This window comes from Trachemys scripta, chromosome 19 (genome assembly GCF_013100865.1).
Source record: "Trachemys scripta elegans isolate TJP31775 chromosome 19, CAS_Tse_1.0, whole genome shotgun sequence".
NCBI classification, from domain to species: domain Eukaryota; kingdom Metazoa; phylum Chordata; order Testudines; family Emydidae; genus Trachemys; species Trachemys scripta.
This window is the reverse complement of record NC_048316.1, coordinates 17898542-17922565: the sequence shown is the minus strand read 5'-3', so window position 1 is coordinate 17922565 and position 24024 is coordinate 17898542. Positions and strand designations below refer to the sequence as shown.

At 49.6% G+C, this 24024-nt stretch overlaps 1 protein-coding gene across 2 annotated transcripts in view; it reads left to right on the top strand.

The window, feature by feature from the left end:
• Positions 1-24024, top strand: part of PLEKHM2 (pleckstrin homology and RUN domain containing M2) — a 56120-nt gene that overhangs the window by 5790 nt on the left and 26306 nt on the right. For both annotated transcript variants that reach the window (XM_034753182.1, XM_034753181.1), the window contains exons 2-5: positions 19394-19500; positions 20091-20200; positions 21572-21671; positions 23113-23200. In XM_034753182.1, the coding sequence (XP_034609073.1) occupies positions 19394-19500; positions 20091-20200; positions 21572-21671; positions 23113-23200 (405 nt within the window). The remainder of the gene's footprint in view (positions 1-19393; positions 19501-20090; positions 20201-21571; positions 21672-23112; positions 23201-24024) is intronic.

The following is a 24024-nucleotide window of genomic DNA, read 5'->3' as shown; positions in this document are numbered from 1 at the left end:
GATGTTAGTTAGAGCAGCTGCTAATTGTGCAAGTTGAAGGGAATGTAAATAGGACCACATCCGCACGCTCTGCGGGCAGGGCCGGCTCCAGGCACCAGCCCACCAAGCTTGTGCTTGGGGCGGCACCTGGAGGGGGGCGGCGCGGTGCTCCGGCTCCGGCCACCGGGGAGAGCAGAGCGCCGGCCAGGCTCGCCGCCCTCCTCCCGGCGCTCTGGCTGCTGGGGAGAGCGGAGCCCCGGCAGGTTCGCCGCCCTCCTCCCGACGCTCTGGATACCTGGGAGAGCGGAGCCCTGGCAGGTTCGCCGCCCTCCTCCCGGCGCTCTGGACTCCAGCAGAGCCGCGGCGGGCTTGTCGCCCTCCCCCCCGGCGCTCTGGCCGGTCAGGGAGAGCGGGCCCGCGGCTGGGCTCGGCGTCCTCCCCTGCCACGCTGGGGGGGGGAGGCTTTTTTGCCTGGGGCGGCAAAAAAGCCAGAGCCGGCCCTGTCTGCGGGTACTGTCCCCTATGCTGGCTGCTAAACCAGCTATATGTCACCAGAGGATCCTGTTGCACTGGAGTGATCCTCTCATGGCAAGATACACAGCCATTTTGTGCCAGTGGAGTGGTGTGAAACAGCTGGAACACAGCTAAGGATCGGGGCATCTGAGTCCTTCATCAAGGATATCTTCTGCTGTATACATTAATGTTTTTAACGTTGTCTATCCAGCTAACCATGATGAATGTTGAAAAACAAGAAATAACACATTGTTCCCATCATTCACATTAGATGTTGCGGAAGGAGAAATATTCCTGGAGAACCTCTTAGTGCAAGTGTAACCCAGGGGTTCTCAAGCTTTCTGAAGCCAAAGGCAGCTTGTTTAAAAAAAACAGTTGGACAATAATTGATGACAAAGGTGCTAACAAATTAGCCATAAATATACCAGGACAGTTCAGGTACTTTATACACTCCTTCCAGAAAGTCTCACCAACCCCTAGGGGTGGGAACATGCTCCCCACAGCTTGAGAACTTCTCTTCCAGTCACCCTCCAAGGACATTCACAGGCTTCTAATATTTGTTTGAAGGTTCAGTTGGGAAAACTATCTGCTAATAATATAGTTCAACACAGATTGCTAAAAGCAAAACTCATCAACGAATCGCCGTTTATTTCTTCCAAGTATATTTGTCATTTCCGGCGTTCTCTTTTGAAATATCTACTCCCGTGTCCTAAGGGTGAGGGGATCTTTCAGTCACAAGTGGGTTAAATTATACAGGCGTCTAAAATTAAGCCTACTCACTGTATCTGTTAGAGAAAGTTTGGAAGCTCACGTGAACATCTGCTAGTGGAGAAAGCAGCAATGGTATTTTGAACATTTACATTAGTTCTCTAGACTGCTGGTGCAAACCTTTTCTCATGATGAGGATGGCTTGTCAGGTGGAATTGTAACTGTATTGCTGTGAATCTGGTACAGTGAGCGGTAACTGACAGCCTTTGGTCTCACTGCCTCTGATCTACCATGGCTGGTCAGCTGTCTTCAGAGTAACCCGGAGAATGGAAACCCATTGTCTGGGATAAAGACATGGCATTTGAACAGCGAGCTCTTGGCATTCCTTGGCTGTTTCATATTCATTTTAGATTCAGTCCAGGATATCCTAGCACCAGACAGATTCAGACAAACAGGAGGGAATTCAGAGAAGAGCAACAAAAATAATCAAGAGGTCTGTAGAGACTAACCTGTGAGCAGGGCCGGTGCAACCACTAGGCGAACTAGGCGGCTGCCTAAGGCGCCTAGTGATTGAGGGCGCCTAAAAGCCCGCTCAGGCGAGGAGGTGGAGTGGAGGTGAGCTGGGGTGGGGGGGCGCGGGGAGGGCCGCCCGCAGTAACTGGGGGGGGAGGGGGGAGCGCACAGGGGAACCGCTCCCTGCCCCAGCTCACCTCCGTTCCGCCTCCTCCGCTGAGCACACAGCGCCCGCTCTAATTCTCCTCCAATTGGCGCCGCAAGCCTGGGAGGGGAGGAGAATTAGAGCGGCGCCGGCGTGCTCAGTGGAGGAGGCGGAGCGGAGGTAAGCTGGGGCGGGCTCCCCGGGTGGGTTTAGCTGCCGTGGGGAGGGGCTCCCCGGGCGGGGTTAGCTGCATGGGGGGGGGGGAGTTGCTGGGGGGGGGGGGGCCCCCCGGGCGGGGGGCGGGGGGGGGGGGGGGGGGGGGGGGGGTAGGTGGGGGGGGGGGCGCAAGATGGAAGTTTTGCCTAGCGCGCGAAACTTCCTTGCACCGGCCCTGCCTGTGAGGTGATGTTAAAAGTGCTTAAGCTGTATTAAGTATCAGAGGGGTAGCCGTGTTAGTCTGGATCTGTGAAAAGCAACAGAGTCCTGTGGCACCTTATAGACTAACAGATGTATTGGAGCGTCTGACGAAGTGGGCATTCACCCACGAAAACTTATGCTCCAATACATCTGTTAGTCTATAAGGTACCACAGGACTCTTTGTTGCTTTAATCTGTGTTGTTTGGCTAAGGGATGGCTAACGAGGGGAACTTTGAAGGAAGCAAACACCAAGACGGTAGAAGAATTACTACGTGGTGTGACAGACAGGGGCGTGACTAGGAACAGTGGAATGAAATTGAGAGAGAGAAACCATCTCTAGCTGCTGGGATTCTATGAAAGATTGATGAAAAATCAAAGGCTGCTTCTTTCTGTAACGAGACACGTTAGTACCTACATGATTTGCACAAGCCTGATTTTTAGCCATCTTGATGTTGGTCAGATTTCTTTGTTCTAGTTTTACTAGCTAGCAGTAACAGACTCCTGCAAACCAGTTAGCTTGTTCTTCCTGTAGTGTCCAGCCTTGCTTGTTTGCTCTCCTGTGGAATCTGTGCCTCTGTTGTGCTGAAGAACTTGTGACTCTAACATCGGGAACGCGCTCCATTGTAGTCATGTGACACCGCGAAGTCTTGATCATCTGTGTCTGATAAATTGTACCCATAGCAGGCTACTCAGACCCAGCTGTCAAGACTAGGGTGTGTTTCAGGCCTTATTTAAGATGCCAACCATGTGTGCGATGGCCAGCTAAGAGGCTGCTGTCTAGTACATGCAAACAGGTGTCACCAGCACAAGTTAAAACCAATCTCCAGTTCATGTCTGGCTGCAACAGGGCTGTTTGTATAGATACAGTGCAAACGATTGGTGCCTGGAGTCGAATCCGTCTGTCAGAAAGAGCATACCTAACCTAAACGAAGTCCCTTGGGTTTGAAAATCCACATGTGTAGGACACCCTGGAACAAGGCAGTTCTAACGGAAGAAAATGACATCGGGGGGCTCAGGAGAGCTCCTAAGTAGATGGAGCCTGGACATGAGTAATGAGACAGAGAAGCTGTAAGCCTCAGATTCCACTCTGTTGCTTGAATGCTTAAAAATGTCGGGGCTTCGTGTTCTGTTCCAACCTGTACAACTTCTACCCTCTGTGGGTTCAGCGCCCTGTGATCAAGGCTCCTGTTCTGGTGCACCATGAACATGCATCTGTCTCTCTCCAGGCTGTTTTGACATCAGTGAAAATTGTTTCTCAGGTGGTAATAAGCTATTCAGGGAGAGCCTGCTAATGTGAGAGCAGATATCTGGACAATAGCACTATTGATTATAGCGCAAGCTGTGTTGGTTACCTCTATGTTTCCGGGGTGAGAATTAGAATGCCGGGATCGCTGCTTTGTCACATGCTTGTTCTAAGAAATGTTGGGCTCGATCAGGTGACCGGAAGTGTGCACCTGCACCCGGATACCCCACCGTCTCCTGCCTATGCAAAAGGGAAGGGACTTCAAGTTTTGCACATTTTTCATTTCACAGTCGTCTCTATGACTCTTGCTGGGAGAAGCGAGTTTGGTTAGAACCCAGAAGATCAGAGTATTGATCGGCTAATTGTGTTGATCTTCAAGAGCAAAATGAGATTCTCCATCTCCCTAGTCAATTGACTCTGCCTCAGGAAATGAGATCCAATAAACAGACCTGGAATGAGTAATAACGCCAGAGAGGGCATTGCTACAGGAGCTGTTCGTGGATAGAAATACCTTCTAGCCTCTTTGCTGCGTTGCTGCCCTTTGAAATTCACTTCATTTACTATAAAGCTTATTAATGAACATAAGAACATAAGACTGCGAAGAGTTACAAAGGGATCTCACAAAACTGGGTGACTGGGCAACAAAATGGCAGCTGAAATTCAGTGTTGATAAATGCAAAGTAATGGACATTGGAAAACATCATCCCAACTATACATACAAAATGGTAGGGTCTGAATTAGCTGTTACCACTCAAGAAAGATCTTGGAGTTATTGTGGATAGTTCTCTGAAACCATCCACTCAATGTGCAGCGGCAGTCAAAAAAACGAACAGAATATTAGGAAAGGGATAGATAATAAGACAAAGTATCATAATGCCTTTGTACAAATCCATGGCACACCCACATCTTGAAAATTGCGGGCAGTTCTGGTCACCCCATCTCAAAAAAGATAGATGGGAATTGGAAAAGGTACAGAGAAGGGCAACAAAAATGATTAGGGATATGGAACAGCTTCCATATGAGGAGAGAGAAATAAGACTGGGACTTTTCAGCTTGGAAAAGAGACGACTAAGAGGGGATATGATAGAGGTCTATAAAATCTTGACTGGTGTGGAGAAAGTGAATAAGGCAGTGTTATTTACTCCTTCACATAACACAAGAACCAGGGGTCACCCAATGAAATGACTAGGCAGCAGGTTTAAAACAAACAAAAGGAAGTACTTCTTCACATAATGCAGTCAACCTGTGGAACTCGTTGCCAGGGGATGTTGTGAAGGCCAAAACTATAACGGGATCCAAAAACTAATTAGATAAGTTCCTGGAGAATAGGTACATCAATGGCTATTAGCAACCCCATGCTCTGACTGTCCATAGGCTCTGTTTGCCAGAACCTGGGAGTGGACGACAGGGGATGGATCACTGGATGATTCCCTGCTCTGTTCTTTCCCTCTGAAGCACCTGGCATTGGCCACTGTCAGTAGACAGGACACTGGGCTAGATAGACCTTTGGTCTGACCCCGCCTGGCTGCTCTTATGTTTTTAAGTTCTAAGGCAGGCTGTGCCCACCCCCATTGCTCTGGTTCACCTTCTTCATTCTTTACCTCAACCCCCTCCCTCCTCCCTCAGAGCTGCAATTGCTGGGCTTGGCCAATGACTGGGCAACTAACACTGATGCTGAGGCACTAGACAAGAGCTCTGTACCCCATGCTTCATCCCTCATGGAGATCCAGGGTCACTCCTAACCCTTATTCTACTGCATGGGCTGGATTAAAGCAGGGGCTTTAGGGGCTGCAGCCCAGGGCCCCAGCTCAAGGGGGGCCCTGCAAAAATAAATCACAGGCAGCCATCTCCAACTCCGAGCCTCTAAAAGTCCCGCGGCGCAGCAGGGCTCAGGCAGGCTGCCTGCATGCCATGGCCCCACGCTGCTCCCGGAAACAGCTGGCTGCTGGCATGTCTCTGCAGCCCCTGGCGGGGGGAAAGGGGGCGGCGGCTCTGCACACTGCTCCTGCCCCCAGCACCGCCCTCACAGCTCCCATTGGCTGGAAACCAGCCAATGGGAGTTACGGGGGCGGCACTTGCAGGCGTGGGCAGCGCACGGAGACACCCTGTCCCCCTCCCGCCAGGGGCCGCAGAGACTTGCTTGGAGCCAGCCGCTTCTGGGAGCAGCGTGGGGCTATGGCAGGCAGGCAGCCTGCCTGAGCCCTGCTGCTGCGCCGCTGGCCAGGAGCCGCCTGTGGTAAGCACCTCCTGGCCGGAGCCTGCACCTCACACCCCCTCCTCCACCCGAGCCCAAGGTCAGAATCCCTCTCCTGGACTCCGTGCCCGCTCCTGCACCCCAATCCCCTGCCCCAGCCCCGTCCTGCACCAAACTCCCTCCCAGGAAAAATATTTGTATACAGGGGCCCCACAAAATCTAATAGCCCCGTGCCCACAGGAGAGTTAATCCAGCCCTGCTCACTGCCAAGCCCCTGGGCCAGCTGTTAATTGTCATTTTGGTCACATTGCTAGATTGAGCTTTTCAAACTCTGTTCCTAGCAAACTACAGGCTTTAAAAACACCTGGTTCCACTTCCACTGCAAAGGCTCCATACCAGTGCAGTCTAGCAGGGGACAGCCCAGCACAGGGTCAGTATATCTGTCACAGTGCTGGGGGAAAGAGCAGACTTGTGGATATGGTGCATCTTACCAATGGCTCACGTGGGCCACCAACCTAATTCCCTGGTCATGATCTTGCTAACGGTTGGAGTATTGTCTGTTCAGGGAAGGCTGTTTGCTCGCTATCCTGCTAGCTTGGTTGAAGATGTTATCAGCCCCTCGGGAAGGGGCTGAGAGGTTGGAAATGGAGACAGAAAGAAGCCCAATGCAATGAAAGTTACATGATCAACCTCCACTTCCAGTCATTGCACTGATAGAAGCGCTTCTTTTGCAATCTTGTTGCAGTAGAATGCTTGCTAATCTGGCACGTGGGCAGGGAAGGGGCTTTATAGTTCCCCACTTCAAATCAATGGCCCCGCAAGAACACAGGAGTAAGAGCTGGCCCAGAGGTGTGTATTGAGTACCCATATCTAGCTGTTTACTTTACTTTTTCAGAGTGTTTGTCTTGCCAGGGGATATCTCTGAAGCAGTACTCAAGAATTTCAAACCCAGATGAGCTGAGCATTCAGTAACCAGTCAGAGCCAGAGACCACGGTTGAGTCATGAAGATCAGTTCCAGGTGTGGAAGAAATTTCCAAATTCCAGTTTAGTTCTGTTGCTTTCAGTGAGGTTTTTTGTTCTCCTCCCCTTCTTTTCCCCCCCATCTCCCTGGGTCAGGAAAGTTTCAAAGCTTCTTTCTCTTACTCCTGGAAGAGAATGTGATCTAATGATTAGAGCAGAGGGGTCTGATGGGAGTCAGAATTTCTGTCCCAAGCTCTGCTATTCGTTTTCTGGGGGAGCTTGTACAAATTGCTTAACTTCTCAGAACCTCAGTTAATACATGTGTGAAATGGGAATAGCATTTACCTATCTCACGGGGGTTTCTGGAACTTTTTAACCCCTTAAAAAACGCCTTCCAGGCTTGGCCAAGGCCGCAATGCCATCTGGAGCTGTCCCAAGGCCCGGTATTTATTAATCCTCTGTTTTCTCCTGGGAGAGGTGGAAAACCTTCCTTCGTAAGCAACAGTGGTTTCTATGTCACTCAGTCTGTCTCAGGAAGAGATGGCATTGACACTAAGGACAGGTACATGCCTTTTGTGGAGTACTTTGGTACCAATATTTCAGAAATTAGGAAAGCAAAAAATACCCACTGATCCTCGCTTGCTTCTGTATTATCCATATTCAATACTCTGCCCCCCTTCCGGCTGATCAGTCCTCAGAAAGGCTTTTGTTACTTTTCATTACAGCGGTTTCCGTGTCTCTGTCCTGAAGAGATGTTCTTCAAACTTGCCATTGTGTTCTTGAAGTAGTGAGCACAGCCCACAATCTTTTCTTACTTCTCCATTTGAGCAAAGGCTTGCGACACTGCATCCAGCTTTTGATGCCTTAAGTCCATGTTCTGTGTTGTTGCAGCCTTCGACATCTACATTCCAGACTTCTGAGATGGGGGCAGCACCAAAGCTAACCTTGTAGCCAAGGCCAAAAGTTGCAATCTTTATAGCTGGACATCCAGCATTTCAGCTCCTTCTGATCTCACCACAGGGCAGATTTGGTTTTCCTGTAGGCCTCTTAAACTTTCTCCAGGGGGCTCTAGGCTATGATCTCTCTTGAGGAGCCTCTCCTCCAAAGACGTTGAAATGAAATGACATATCAAAACCAGTCCTCAGCATGGAGTAAACTGAAATGCCCTGCTTTATCCACGAGTTATCTTGCCAAAGGAATGGAGGTAGTGGGAAGAGGGCCTCTTCCATTGTATTCAACTTTTGCTCTGGAGTAGAAGAGCAGTAAAAAAGTGGATTGAAAAGCTTCCCACCCACCAAGACTGGAGTTCAAAAGTCAATTTGTTTTTCAAGAGTTGGTGAAGTTACTATAAAGCGGTGTAAGGAATGCCCCATCCTGCCCTGTCCTGGGTGTTGTGTTGAATCTGGCATTGGTGATTGCAGAAGGAATGCAGAACCCTCAGCTCAATTCTTGGCTGGTAAATGAAAAATGATTTTCAGTGACATTAGCTCCCCTCTTCTCTGAAGTTGGGTTATGGTATGTCCCATCTCTTCTGCACCCCTGTTTATTCAAACAAGTCCCCTATTCCCCATTGGACAAACATTTCTACTGTCCTTTGTTTACAAACAGATCTAAATTTATATCCATAGAATTATTTGGAATCTTGAGGAATTTTGTTCCTGTCCGGCTCCTCGCTTGGCTGGCAGGCGACATTGTTTTTGTTCCTAAGTGTCGCAATGACAGCGATCTGACCCTGTTCAGATCACGCTGTGTCCCATCGCGTGTGAAGCCGAGAAACGCCCGGCTGGTAATTGCAGGGATGCCTTTGGGATGTGGACACCAGTTACTTTGTCCAGCGGAAGGTCTATAGATAGCTTTGGCTCTGAATGGGGTGACGTCCCGCTCCGTCTCCTACAGCAGTGTTGCTTTTCGCTATCGGAGCTGAAGTTACTGGGTTAATCCCGGCATCTGCAGTGTGAATGAACCCCGGGAATGCTGAACTGAACTGAGTGTGTGTGGGGAGGAGACAGGTGGCTAAGTGGAAAGGCCATAGAATAATATCCTTGAAGGAAATGCTACCGCGCTGTCAAAGCTTCCCGGCCTTCCTCCTTGTCCAACTGCGAGTGTCTATATTTAAATTACCAGCTCAGCCCACAGCCACAGGCAGGAAATTACTTCACAGGAGAGTCACATGTGAGGGAGGATTTGATCACCACGCTCCAAACAGTTTCTTTTGGCCAAGTGACTAATTAGACTGAGGGAGGTTTGTTTTGAATTGTTCATTTGTGCTTTATAAGGATATTTGCAGGAGGCAGCTCAACAGGACATATAAAATGCACAGAGCTCTTTAAAGCAGGGCTGAGCAATACCGTGCGTCTTGTACAGCACGGAGCACGTTGTTGAAGATCTGCAAGCGATAAGCGGACAGGTTACAGGTGTGGTGTTGGGAAGTGCAGGTAGGGGTAGGGTGGTTACACAGGGTTGGCACAGGTTTATGTTTTTACCAGGTATATAGGCAGGTGTTTGGAGACACCTTGATGATCATTTTGCTAGCGCAGTTACAGAACCAGGGGTGGGTGCTTATAATGATCATTTCCCACCCGGGCTGTCTCTGGATAATTTTCAGCTAGTGGCGAGCCAGGCCCAACCATTTCATGATCTGATTAGAGCATCCATGTTTCAACCTGTGTTACCCAAAACTAGCTTTAAAGGGTTGTCACTAGCTTGGTTTCCCCCAGTCAGTGTGGACATGAGCTATGTAGTAACTAGGTCACAATCCCAAACTGGAGATGACCTCCAGAGGTTAGTCTGTACTACTGTGGGTTGGGTACCATGAGTTTCAGCTAAAATCCTGTCCCATCCCCACTTCCTTGATCCTACCACATCCTTTCCCTCAACTGGTTTCCGAATTAAATCCAAGCTTCCCATCCTCCCCTTCAAGGTTCTGCTAAATTCCACCCCTGGCTATGCGTTTGGTTTCCTTTCTTACTACTCTCCGGTGCCTTCATTCATTCAAGCTTGCAGCCAAACGGCTTCCTTTTCCCACTCCCGTTTTCAGGCCACTTTCCATGTTGTCTCGACTCTGGGAGCTCCCTCCTCTAACCCACAGTCCCTGGTGCCCCCCTGAAAACCCAGTGCTTCTGCCAGGTTCACTAGGATTGACCACCTGAGCTAGCCGTGCAGTCCTATAATAATCATTGTGGCTCAGGCCTGGCCTGTCTTGTCTCTTCATTTAGGCTGGAAGCCCCGTGGAGCAGTGGCCATGTGTGCCTTGTGTAGCACCAAGCCCCTGGCTGTGCTTCACTGAGAACTCTGTTCAATGGCTTTTGTGTGTGTCATAGATGCCGTCTCCCATCCATTGCATAGTGGTAGCACTTTATTCTGCCGTGTGGAGAGCGCCAGTTTAGTCACTGGATGCCCACTCCAGCTTGACGGGGGCCTGGAACTGTTGTGGGCTTTGCAGTCAGCCCCCAAGGGTAGTATCGCATCCCTTCGATGATAGGCATGTGGGCTGTGCCCTTCCTCCCAAGTGACTGCTCAGTGTTTTATTTCCTCCTTTCCTAAATGTTGTTCCCGCCTCTCAGCTGAGATTGGAAACTCTTTGGGGAAAGGAGTCTGGCATCCCTGCAAAGTGCCAGGCACGTCCAGAGTGCTACACAAGTAATCTGGTGCCCGTCTCTGCAGCAGCAGCTCTGATGGATTCTGCCCCACGCTGCCCGCTGGAAGGAATGCAGGCCCAGTCCTCAGGTTGTTTGCAAGAGGGGAGGTTCCACTTTGTCTAACACTGAGCAGGTGTGTTCTTCTTGGGGGCTGGGCGTGTCACCCATCCCTTGATGTATCTATGTGCCTGTAATTCACCTGCACGGTTCTGGGTCCATTGATCCACAGCCGTCGAGACCCCGTCCCCATTATTGACCCCGGGAGCTCTCTCTTTTGGGTGTGTTTGGTATGGAGATTTTGGGTTGCATCCCCAGTGCTAACAGCCCAGCAGCTCCGAATTAAAATGGCTTGATTCAGAGGCCCTGAGTCAGCCTTGGGAGGAATCACTGTGTGTGCGTGTCTGCTGTGTACAGGCGCCACACATTCACGGGGCTGGTGCTGTCACATGACCGTGAGCCTTTCAGCACAAACAAGTCACACGAGTGCATCGCCCAGCTCCTGACATTGCAGAGGAAAGACTCATCGCATGCACATGTATTTGCACTAGACTCGCCCCGGCCGTCGCTCTAGATTGGATGTGGGTGTGGCAGAATGGTAGCAAAGCCGGGCTTTGCACGACAGAGAATATGTACAATGCAGGGCTATGCCCCCGGACAGAGATTTATTTTTCTCAGATAAATATCACATGTATATGTTTGTGCCCGTTCCGTTTGTCGCTAATGCTAGGCTGCACGGGACCCCTTGGTTGTCTGCCCCTTGTGCGCTGAGTGCAGTTGAGGAGTGCTAGCTTTCAAGGCAGTCTGGCAGATAAGGAAGGGAAGGCTGCATTAGGAATCCTGCTCATCAAAGACTCGTGAGGCACCCAGTGTCAGTTCAAATAGAAACTGCCTTGCTGACTTACTGCATGCTGCCCGTAGGAGCACCAGAATGCCCAACACTGTTTTAAGGTGTTGCCAATGGCCCGTGCCCTGGCACCGCTGACACTGTGGTTCAGAAGGCAGATTCCTCCTCGGTGATGCCCTGTGTCAGAGGCTCCTTAAAGAATGCAGGAAGCATGTTGTGAAACTTCTGTTTCTGCTGACGTGCCTTCCCCTAGTGGGAAACGCTGCAGAAACTCCTTGGAGATGTGTAGAAATCTGGATGAAAAATGCTCAGTGGCCATCACCGTTCAGAGGCAGAGGAGATGATCTAATCCGGGGGATTTGCTGACTGTTTCCAAGCAGCAGGACAGTGTGATGCAGTTCCTTAAATAAAAAACCGGTTGAGCTCTCGGGACTGCTCTCCAGCGCCATAAACGTAGCCATGTTGGCGAGTCTTAAGCAGGCCGTAAGCTACGAATGGTGTTAGCTCGTTTCTAGCTGTGCAAAGGAAGAACAGGGACGGTAATTGAAACAGTCTAAATTGGTTTGGGGAAGGAGGGGAAGAAAATGAGGAAATGCTTAAAATAGTTCAGCTATGTGCTGTTGAGACCTGGATTCCTTCCCAGAAATGGGAAATTCCCATAGTCGGGACAGTGAGGTATTCAGGAGCTTTCAGCCAAGGATAATACACCATCATGACCTTCCAGGGCTGGGTGTGCATACGGAGACTCACTATACGACGGGCAGGTGAGGTGAGATGGTCAAGGGAAGAGAAATTCCCGAGGAAGGGGAGATAAAGATCATCCTCGCCATGTGATAGAACCTCTCAGCTGGTGATCTCAAAGCACGTTACAAGCATTGCTAGCTTAATTATACCTCATGGCAGCCCTGGGAGAGAAGCACGAAGTTACAAAACAAAAAATCATGAGTAGGATCCTCTGCTGGGGTAAATCAGCAAAGCTCCGTTGATTTCAATGGAGCGATGCTGATTTCCATCGGTTGTATGGCCTCTGACTCATAGTTGACTGAAAAATCATATGAGAAGTCAGCAGAGGGCCTGATTTTTCAGTTTGCTCAGCATCTGCTCCTTCCGCTTTCTCCAGTCAGTGGCAGAGCCGAGAATAAGAGCGTCAGTCCTGGAGGGACATATGTTAATGTCCTGGAAGGAGACCTGTCGGGACTCCTTGGATTCTACTCCTGCTCCCCTATGGTGCATGAATTGTACGTAGCTGGGATGAGCCACAAACTTCTACTCTCTAATTATGGGTCTGGCACTAACTTACTCTGTGGCAGGCACTTAACCTCCTTGTGCCTCAGTTCCTCATCTCTAAAATGGGGAAACGCTTGTACGTTGCGGGATGGAGTATTCCCTAAGCCTGTGCAGTGAGAGTCCCGTACTCTGGAGGAGTGAAGTGTTGGTACTATTGTAGTGTACATGGTGAAGGGAAGCCATTTGGGTAAAGGGAGCAAATGTCCATTTCATGCTTCCCGGGTGTGGTTTATAAATAAGGAGGAAAACCCCGATGGTGGGGAGTGCGCAGACCCTCCCAGGACGGGGCCTAGGGAGAAACAGCAGAGCCTCCTGTATTCTGTTTACTAGCAATATAATGATGAGTTTCCAGGTGGCTTAAATGCAGACTGGACTGTGTCCATTACACCACTCGTTTGGTCAGGAATCCAGCACTTTTATTCCCTAAATCAAGGCACTCTGTAAACGTGGCTTGTCCCAACCCTGAGCAACCACCTCCCTCAGAGCAAGGAGCGGCCATGGGTAAATATGTAGGGCCTATCAGAACCCACCCCGCTTTACATCTGTTACTCAATGGGACCGTGCCTTTAAATGTGACTTCATTCCTGGCCCTTAGGCCTCCTCACTGTGGGAACGTGTTAAAGCGTTGGCTGGAGATAATGGCTGTCATAGATGTTGAATAATTGAATATTCTGCTGTTCTTCCCCCACCCTGGAACTGCCTATTAATAGTGTAATCTTCCAGGGTATTTTCATCCATCAAAAAGCTGAGAAAATACGATTAGCTTTATGCAGCGGGGTGGGGAGAAAGGATTTGGAGGAATAAACTGGGATCAAGATTGAAGTGGGGTGTGAGCTCCAGGGGGGTTAAATGGTCTTTTTGCCAAACATGAACGGTGATCGCTTCTTACCACCTCTGCCCTGCTAACACAGACCAGCGCCTCCAGGATGGATCGCGGTTACTCTATAAACCTCCAGAGAAGCCAGCGCCTCCCTGATACATTTAAAAGTAATTAAAAAGCTTTGATCCATGTCTTAGTGGCACAGCCTTATTCGTGAGTCATTCTGGTGGGGTTGTGGAGCCAGTCCTGCCTGGAGAACTCGCTGCCTTGGAAGGAACAAAGAGAATGACTGCACTAAAAAGCATCTGATTCCACCTGGGATAGAGCCCGTGAATAATCTGAGAGCTACACCGGTGGCTTTATGATGGGTGTCTTGGAATGATTGCTGAGAGCTCAGATTGTGCCCAGCTCAGTTGAGAGCACAGAGGAAGATACCGTCCCTGCCATCTAGATTACACAGGACAGACAGACATACGCCATGTGGTCAGATGATTCAAGCTTCACCCTTCCATCCTAGGTTGGACTGGCAGCTCCGAGGCACAGCCGGTCTTTCTCCTGCTTGGGGGTAGGATTCCCTGGGTGGGATCAATTCTACACCAGAAACCCTTGCTCTGCAGGGCTCTCTTCTGCTTTGTCTTAAACTGGGCCTGGGATACTGGCCTGAAGTCTATGATTTGTAAGGGAGTCTACAGTGCAGTGGGGTTTTTCCAACGTTGAGAGTCCAGACAGCCCTTCCCCCCACACACACCTACTCTGCTGTGTTACTCCAGCATCAATCTGCACTAATTCCATTGACATTGAGCGAGGCTGGGTTTACACCACTTGGACTGAGAGCAGAATTTGGCCCTGAGTGGGAAGCAACTCCTAATTAATCCATAAACCAGTTACCATTTTAGATCCGACCAGATTTAAAGCCTCCGCTAAGATATCACGCTAAAGAAAAAGCACTTAGAGAGAATCCTGCCCCTTAATCCGTACAACCAAAGGCTTGGCTTTAATTGTCTGAGCCTGACACTTCACAGCTACTAGCAACAGCCTGGGGTCTGTCTGTCTGTCTAGCTGAGAACAGTGAAGCAGGGGCCACCTTGGATCGGAGGACTGCAAATTGGATGGGTCTGATGCTGGAACTTGATAAAATTCAGTCCTGGGCCAGTGCTGGAAAGGGGCTAGGTGCCTGAGGGATCAGATGTGGTTTTCTGGTCTGCTGTCTTGTAAGCTGTCGGAGCTAGAAACAAAAGCTGTGAACCACGGCTACCGCATAAGCAGCAGGTCCAGCACTTCTAACCTGGCTTCTCTGTTGTGCTCATGTGGCACCGTTCGGATGGTCAGTGTCTGAAATGCAGGGGCTTTGTCCATTTAGAAAATGCTGAGCGCAAACAGGCTGCATCGAGGGCCCCATAAAACCTTGTCTCAGCGTGTCTTCTGAACTGAGAGAGAGGCTAACGGTTAAAATCACACTGGCATTGAAGCTGGGGGTAGAAAAAAGATGATAATCAAACTGTGGTTTTCAGCGTTCATTATTAACTCAAAACTACTAACATTGGTCTTGACACAGGGATCAGAACGGGAAAGAATGTCAGTGGCTCTGATGAATTGTCTGGCCAAGGCAAGTATGCTCAAAATATGAGAGCTCCTTGTCTTCGGTCAAAGACTGCATGGGACGACTCTCTCTAGATATGACATTGGATGGTCTCCAACGCTCTTCTGCTTGGGTAGAAGAAACAACATTTGCCATTTGTTGCACTTGATTTCGCAGACCCAAAGCATGACCAATCGTGTCTTCTTAATTCCAGTCGTGGGCTTCCTAGCCAAGCTAAGCAGGGAGACCTCACTTTAATTCTTCAGGGTCCCTCTTCTCTGGAAACACTTCAGAGTCTGATTTGATATAGCTCAGTTGGAAAAGGTGACTGCAAACACCTGTAAAGCATGTGAGTCCTTCATTTGTTATACAGAAATCGCGCTGGTGGGAGTCTGAGGTCGTAAGAATTAGAGGTGATCAAGGCCCATTAGATCATTTCCCTCATTCCCTAGGAGCCTAGTTCAGGGTCACATTGTGCAAATCACGTGGTTCCTCACTACCATGCTGCCTATGTTATATGGGAGTAGTTAATGTGAGGCATATGACTAAGATTACAATGTAATCAGTAATCCTACTGTATGAATCCTGAGTACGTGTAAGAAATGGCCCCAAATAAGCTGCTAAGCCAGATGTATAATAGAAGGCTGGCAAGTCAGCGTGTGAGAGAATTAGGATTTAGAGCTAAGGGGATTTCTAGTGTCTCTCAGCATTTTTTGCAAAAACAGAAAAATAATTTACGATGTACTGCAAGAAGTAAAAGGTCTGGGCCCTCCGAGCCATCAGCTGGAGCAGGCCCATACTGCCGCTGTAGCCCCTCTCCTCGTCTCTTCGCTAAGAATCTACATTCCCATCCCAGTGAAAGTGCTGCTTGTGAAATTGCCTTCCTGCCTTTCTGACTGATGTGCTGGGCTGAGCATAAGTGCAACGAGAAAAGAGAGAGATCCATTTTCAGGCCATGAAATCTGATCTTAATGGAACCCAGGGGCTAATGGCGAAGACTCTTGTTTTATAAGCCCAATTATGCAACACTGTCAGAGAGCAGTCCAGTGGTAGAATGTGTGCAGTTCAGAGCCTTGCTAGCAAAGAGCCCTTTATCAGTATCAAAGACAAACAAGTGTCTGACTTAAGCCAATAGTAGTAAGGAAAGGGTTCCTGCCTCTCTCTGTCCTTAATCCCCTCCTGTGATTCTTTCATGTTGCTGAGGTCTCTGATCCGGGTCTAATCTTAAAGTACATAATGTGTGCTGCACTATCTAGGAACAGCCCTAGCTTTAATTGTCTTGTCTCTTCCCTGTTTACACTGATATCCTATCTGATCCACTGGTCATTTAGATCCAGTATGATTATCCAAACATAGCTCAACTGGATTTGATGTAGTAAAAAGTGTGGCTAGCCAATAATAATGTTCTTGTCTAGTTCCTTTCATTTGGTAACCTCAGAATGTCTTTTATAACTGAGAATGGAGCCTCACGACACGCCTGTGGAGTCGGTGATGATACTCCATTTTACACATTGGGAAACTGAGACACAGAGTGGGAAGGGGACTTGCCCAAGGCCATATAGTGAGTCTGTGGCAGAGCCAGCAATAGCATCCAGACCCCTTGATTTCATCATTTCAAGCTGGTTTTGTAAACTGTGAGCCATGTAAGCATGATTTGGTTTATAAACCCCCTGGAAAAACGGTGTCTAATGGAACCCCCAACATACCTTTTAACTCCAGTGCAGAGATGTCCAGCAGCATGACAGTGGAGTAACATGTTGAGTTGCATTTTTCTGAAATGAGCGCATGCTTCTGTGGATTATTTTGTTCCTCCCAATGCTTCAGGGTGCTCTTGAAAACAAGTTGCTGCACCGCTCTGAGCTAGATCTAGGTGTGACTTATTAAATTGTGGTTTATTAATGCTTTCCTGTAGTGCTTGCTGAGTTTCAAAGGGCGTATTCTGTTGCCTACATGATTACCAGCGGTGATAGGGTTTAGTGTATGTGAAGATTGGGGTAGAGATGGGCCAAATCCAGACACGCAAAGGGACTACATCTGAGCTTTGCAACTCAGACCTGCTGCTAGGTTTTGGAGAGCAGCCTCCTACGTGCGTTTTAATGTGCAGGAGTGGAGGCTGTTGATATCACAGAAGGCGGCTCAGAGCCATTCTTTAGCGAGGTGCTTCCATCTGCAAGAACAGCTGCTGTTGGGGAGAAATGACAGCATAACCTCTGCTCTGTTAAAAGCTTACGCAGAACAAATCTGACTGTTCATGTGGGCAGACTGAACTGGAGCTGGGTATTTAAACCAGGCCATGGCAGCTGCCATCCGAGTCTCTCTCTTTCCCAAGCCCAGGGCAGTTCTGTGACTGACCAGGCTGTCCTGAAAGGCGGCATTGTGGGAGCAGTGCAAATGAGCCGGCCTCTAGAACCCAATGCTGTTCTTTGCCCGTCTCGCGCATTCCGTGTGGACGATCTCCGAGCACTTTACAGACCTTAAAAACGGAAGTCTCAATACCGCCCTGGGTGGCAGGACAGTATCGCCACCCTTGTTTTATAGACGGGGAAACTGAGGCACAGAGGCACAATGACTCAGCCAAAATTGCACAGCGAGTCAGTCACAAAGCTGGGGATGGGAAACCCAGATCTCCTGCCAAAGACCATTCTCGAGACAGGTGGGTCAGTCTGAGGCTTAGTACAGCCAATTAGCTGCAATTATACTTTATTTATTACAAAGATGCATGACCATCTCCTTGCATCAGTGTAATAATAGTAATACTGGGCGCTTCTCCTGGGCCTGTAACCTGGGGGGCCCTAACTGCGTCACAAACATTGATGAATTCAACTCCAGCCCCTCCCCGGGTATTATCCCCATTTTATAGACAGGGAAACTGAGGTGGTGATTTGCCAGTGGTGCCCCAGTGAGTCAGTCAGAGCCAGGAACTGAACTCCCAGTCCTGCGCCCTAACCCCAAAGCCCAGCTAGCTGTATAAAAAGGGAGAATTGGATTGATGTGTCATGACCTTTTAGCGAGAGGCTTGGGGAGAGCTCATGTTACCTTGGAGCAGTTGTCCTATTGGATGATCACATGCCCGGCTGTGAGAACCGTGCCTACACATCAGAGATCCACACGCTCTCCTCACCCCAGCGATAACCTGGTTTCTTTAGTGACTGCCCGGGCAGAAAGGCAGAGGGGACTTCAGCACTGACCAGCAGAGACACGACATCCACACCCAGTGAAGTGCCTGTCTCGCTAGTGTCAGCGCAGCCATAGGCGCCGACTCTGGGGGTGCTCTGGGGCTGGAGCACCCATGGGGAAAAAGTGGTGGGTGCTCTGCACCCACCAGCAGCTCCCCGCCCCAGCTCACCTCTGCCTCCGCCCGCCTCCACCTCCTCCCCTGAGCACGACGCCAAGTCCTGCTTCTCCCCCCTCCCTCCCAGCGCTTGTGCCGCGAAACCGCTGTGGGGGAGGAGGAGGAGGAATGCGGCGTGCTCAGAGAAGAGGTGGGGCCGGAGTGGGGATTTGGGGAGGGGTCCAATAGGGGCAGGGAGGGGGCGGAGTCGGAGGGGGGGCGAGGGGGGGCGCGAGCACCCGCCGGCGCCAAGGAAAGTTGGCGCCTGTGAGCGCAGCTCTTGTGAATCCAGTGAAAATTGTTGCCATCTCTCGCTCGTGCGCACCTATGGCGTCTCCAGAGCAATGTTCTCTAGATGCTGTTGTACGTCCATACGCCATTTCAAGGCCTCCTTTGTGACATTGTGGCTAACATCCAGTTCACCTCTGAAGCCATATTTGAGGCACTGCCTTCTGATGTGTTGGGTGGTTCGGCTGTTCTCACCGCAGTTGCAGGAAGTAGTCTTTGATTTTCAGCTTGTGCATCGAGTAGCCACATCATCCATGGTTGGGGCAATAATAATTTGCTTGTTTGGAACGGTAGAGGAGGTCCAGACACTTTGCCGTTCCCTGGCTGGCTCCAGAGGCCTGGGGAGATCATAGCGCCATCTCTAAAACCAGGCTGTTCAGTACTTCTCGTTCAAAATGGGCCAAGATTGGCTGGTGTTTCCAAGAACTGATGACTCAAAGTCCTGAAGTGACTGGCTAGTATCCAAAGCATAAGGAATAAATATTTAGACACAAATACATGCTGGAAACATGCGACGACAATAAAGAAATATGAATCCTGCTCCGAAATCCCTTCCCTTTAAAAGCACAGCCCTGCCGGCTGACCTGTGGTGCATGTCTCTGTGCCGCTTGGAAAATCGCCTGCCAAACATGTACACGTGGGTGCAAGCTGGTGGGTTTTTCAATGTGCTCAGCAAGCCATGGGGAGAGTCTTGCAGTCCAGTATGTCGCCTGTCCGGTAGGGCACTAAGGCTGTGAGGAGATAGGAGTGAAGTCTGATGGAATTGCACTTGTTTGCCCCAGATCTGAATATGGCCCTGAAACTGCATATGGGTGAGTTAAGGGCTGGGGGTTTCCTTACATCAGGGCAGGTCACTGAAGGAATGTATGAATATGGCCCTAGAGATTGTAATGTCCTCTGCGTGGTAGCTGACACCGTCTCTTCTATTTTCAGTTGCAGAGTTACTTTGCAGCCTGTGAGGATGAGACCCCAGCAATTAGGAATCATGACAAAGTCCTGCAGCGGCTATGTGAGCACCTGGACCACGCTCTGCTTTATGGGTAAGATCTACCATGCTGTGGGATGATGCGTTCGGCCGGCCTGTGCCCCACCCACGTTACAGAGCTGGGCTTGAAGAAGGGATGGGGTGTTCAGGAAGGGGAACAAATGATTTCATTATGCAGTGTCCTAGTGGGATCCCCAGATGCATATTTTGACTACCTGCTTCTAAACCCCGGTGTCGAGGTCATCCTAGCTGGAAAAAAATACTGCAGGGCACCAAGATTAGGGCCCCAATTCTTGTTTCCTCCTTTCCAATCTCTTCCTTCTTTTGTCTTTGCCTCACCATTTGAAAGGTTCTCTCCCGCTCCCACCTCTCTGAATTTCCTCCCCTTCTCCCCTCTGTTTTTTATTCAGAACCCGGTGCTTGGGTTTTGAAAAAGTCGTCCCAATTAGGAAACCCTCTGTAGCTTATCCTGTCCCAGCCGGATGCTGAGACACCATGACGACATTCAAGGTTAGGTGGTTTCCAGTATGGACTATGGAGAGCGCATCCCTCCCTCCACTCTTTCTAGGCAATAACTTATTTGCTTCAGGGTCTGAAAGCGATGAATTATTTCCTTAATTATCCTTTCTGTTTCCATTCTCCCAGGCTGCAAGATCTCTCTTCAGGCTACTGGGTGCTGGTCGTTCACTTCACCCGCAGGGAAGCCATCAAGCAGATAGAAGTCCTGCAACATGTCGCCACCAATTTGGGGCGCAGTGAGTATTTTATTCTTCACCTTCTAGGGCAGCTCTCTCAGTGGGCGAGTCGCAGTTCTAGGAAAGCTGGCATGAGATCTGAGTCGGCGTTATTGCCAGACCAGGAAGTAGGGAGTCGTTGTGTGGTGACCATAGGTAGCACAGGCTGTTTGTTACAGAGGTGCGTAGATCACCTGGAGTGAGACAATTTTAATAAGAAATGCTGCAAGCCCAGTTACCAGGTGTTAGTGGAATGCCTCAATCCCCCATTTGGATGCTCAGATCTGGGCATAGAAGCCCATAGATTACTTGGGCCCTAAGACCGGGTTGAAACATGCAAATACAGATTGAAGTATCCAAATGCAGGATTTGGACAGCACCAGCACCAGAAAACTGGGCTGGGCATGGCAGTAAAGTGTCTTATAGGATGTCTCCTGATTGTCCCCTTTTGGGGTTTGCACACAGATCTCATAGCCAGACTTTTCTGAATCAAAGCTCTGGATGTGATTCTAATGCATCCCTGACACAAGCCAACCAGCCAGGCTGTGGAATTGGCTTGTAGGAGAGATTTTGGCCCTAGGTGATTTGTATAGGCCCCTCCCATTCTGTCTCGGAAGGTTACTGTGTAACTGCCACGGGTACTGAAGCACCTTTTCCTTTGAGATAGACAGAGGACATGTGATGTGAAATGTGCAGATGTTTTTTGCCCATTATTAAAAGTGCCTGGAACCAATTCACATCAAGGCCAGCTTTGAGCAGGAGTGCTGTCGAGAGCCCCCCTGCTCTACCAGATTATCCCTACTCTCCTCCCACCGCTTCTTCCATACCCCGATGAGAGGAGAGCAGAGCGCATTCCTCATCCTTCAGTGGAATTCACCTCTCTTTCCGCTCCCACGTTGTCCTCCAGCAGCTCCTGATTGTCGAGTATCCTGCTCATTATTTGAAAGGATTTAGGGAGTGATTCTTGGCCTGTTAATCCTGCCTGAGCTGTTCATTGTAATTAGTCGCCATTTGAAATAACAGGTGCTTTAGCTTTGGATTGCCCTCGTAGGGCACGTTGAATGGTTTCTGGTTTGTGATTGGTTGAGCACAGCTCTCTTCCGATCGTGGCTTCCGCTGCAAACGCTCATGCTCATGAATCTGAAATTAATTTCCTGCTACTGCTTTCTTCAAATCTCTGCGTCCAGGAACGTTCCTGCCCGTGCCCTGGTTCACTAGACTATTCACGGCACGGGACTGCAGACGGGGCTTGAACGGCCTCAGCAAACTGCTTTAAAAATAGGAATGAATATTTGTAGGTCTTTTTTTTTTTTTTTTTTTTCCCCCTCCCAGTATTTGCCCAGCTCTGGAAAGCAGGGTCTGCTGGTAAATAACCTTCGATGCTTGTTTCAGGTCGAGCTTGGCTGTACCTGGCCCTCAATGAGAACTCGCTGGAGAGCTACTTAAGGCTGTTTCAGGAGAATCTAAGTCTGCTGCATAAGTACTATGTCAAGTGAGTAGCCCTGTCCTCTCAGCCCTGTCAGCTGTCTCTTGGGCTCCGCTGCTGGTTACAGTCTCCTTTTAGGAAGCTAATCTCCATTTTGCTTGAAACAAACTTGCAGCAAATCAGGTTCCACTCCCTCCCCCAAGGTCTTTGGAAACACTGAATGGTTACAGCTGGGTTTCTAGGGAGAGGCCTGGTCGTAGACCTCAGTTGTGCGGGCACTGGATTGGCTAGTGCTGCGGACGGCATTGCTGGTGCACTGTGACATCCCAGGCAAAGAGGAAGGTGTGCCTGCTCTATGTAACCCTGCCTGGAGCGAGCCGGGGGACCCGCTCATGGAGTTTCAGCTGCATGGAGCCAGTCTCTCACTCCTGGATGGTGGCGTATGGCTGCATGGCACTTGCTTGTCATGGCCAACTCCTCCTTCTAAACATCAACAAGAGTATGGAGTATGTGGGACCGTGATTGTCTTTAATAAACTAGACAGAGACCAGTAAGGCAGGGATAAGGCACATTCTCTTACACCCTTTATTGACATTTGGTAACATTTGTAAAGGTGCATAAGTGACCTTAAGAGGCGAAAAATCCCACTGACTTTCAATGAGACTCCCAAGGGACTAAATCATTTTGAAAAATCCGACTTAGGCTCCTAAGTCCCTCAGGCCCCTTTGAACATTTTACCCATAGCAATTATTACATGGTTTATGATCCTGGCAGCCTCTCGGAATGTGTTCACAACTGTTTGGGCTACTACAGGTACCTCCTGAATGTCACACCTGCTTTGTGTTACTGTACTTTGCTTCTCTCTGTCTTGAATGACTTTGACCCGCTCTTCCCCTGTCCCCCCGCCCCACAGATGTTCAAAGGAGACCATAACTGTTTTTATTTTGCAGTGAGGGGCGCTAGAGGGCCTGCCACTTGACCAATGCTTGCGATGAATTTGGTAAGCATGTGGGCTATACATTTAAAAAAGAGAGCTCACCAGCTTCTTGGCTAATTTGATGCCCTCACTGCAGGTCTAGTAGATGTCTCTTGATCCTCAAGGTTTTCAAGGAGACTCTCTGTCTGCCTCTTTCTTCCAGAGGACAGATGGTTACGGCGTGCCCCGAAGGCTGATCTTAACTCAGGAAAGGGCAAATGTCTAAAGGAAGTGCAGCCAGCTGCTCTCTTGAGCCTGCAAGAGAAGTGTGCTACCTTCACAGCCATTCAACCCTGGTTTGCCTCGAGCACAGAAACCAAAGAGAAACCTTGACGTGCTAAAAACAATGCGATCCCTCTGCGGCTGTCTGACTCTAAGGTTGTTTACAGTGTAGCTCAGGGTCATGTCCTGGAAACCAGATGGGTGGAGAATGTGTTTTGATTTGTAAGATCATGTGCTCGGTGAGGACACTCGCAACTGTTTTGTCTCCATGCCAAAGCTGAACGTTCTTATATTTTATCTGTGTCACAGGAATGCCCTGGTCTGCAGTCATGATCACCTGACTTTGTTCCTGACGCTGGTATCTGGGCTGGAATTCATTCGCTTTGACTTGGATCTGGTGAGAATTACTGTCTTGTTTCACTGTCTTCGCTGCTGGATAGAAAGGCTGTAGAGCAGGAAAACCCCATACACCATTTGAAGCTGGGGCCAGCTTAATAGTTAATAAACTCTGCCCCTTGGCTGTCCACGGTGCCTGCCAGAGAAATGCACCCTCAGAACTTCTCTGCTGCAGTAGTTCAGACGTAGCCCTTGGTCAGAGACATCATCCAGTTTCACAAGTCAGCACTTCTCCAGTTCTACAAAAAACAACATTCTCCGCCCTGGCCCGGCCGGGAGAAGGCAGCATAGGGCTGTCATGTCAGGCAAGGAACAGGGGCTTCTACTAAGGGAAATTTTTGCCAAGCTCTGGCAAAGACTTATTATTATAAATCACTTGCCTTGCACCATAATATGCACATTGCTTTAAAGCCTAAGTGAAACACACATTCCCTGCCTCCGGAGCTCACAACCCCAGACCGATAGGACAAGATGCTTTCAGCCATTCAAGAAAGGGAAGTGGTCAGGCTCCTGGCTAGGAGAACATGGGGGGAATGAGTCTTGGAGGGGAGGCTTTGACAGGGGATGCGTGATAGATAAACACGACCATGAGGGCAGCATGGTAGAAGGCACAACAAATGGGAGAAGGAAATGAAGTGGGGGGAGGGCGGAGGTGGAGATTTGAATTGGGGGAGGGAGGGAGAGGAGAGATGCTGACGGAGATGAGTTGACATAGGGCCTTGCAGGTGGTGAAGGTGGATCTCATGTAGTAACAGACCAACGAAAGTGAGTCAGGGAGGGATTTCCAGGTTGGGGGTTTCTAGGAACCAAACACGTAGGTTCCAA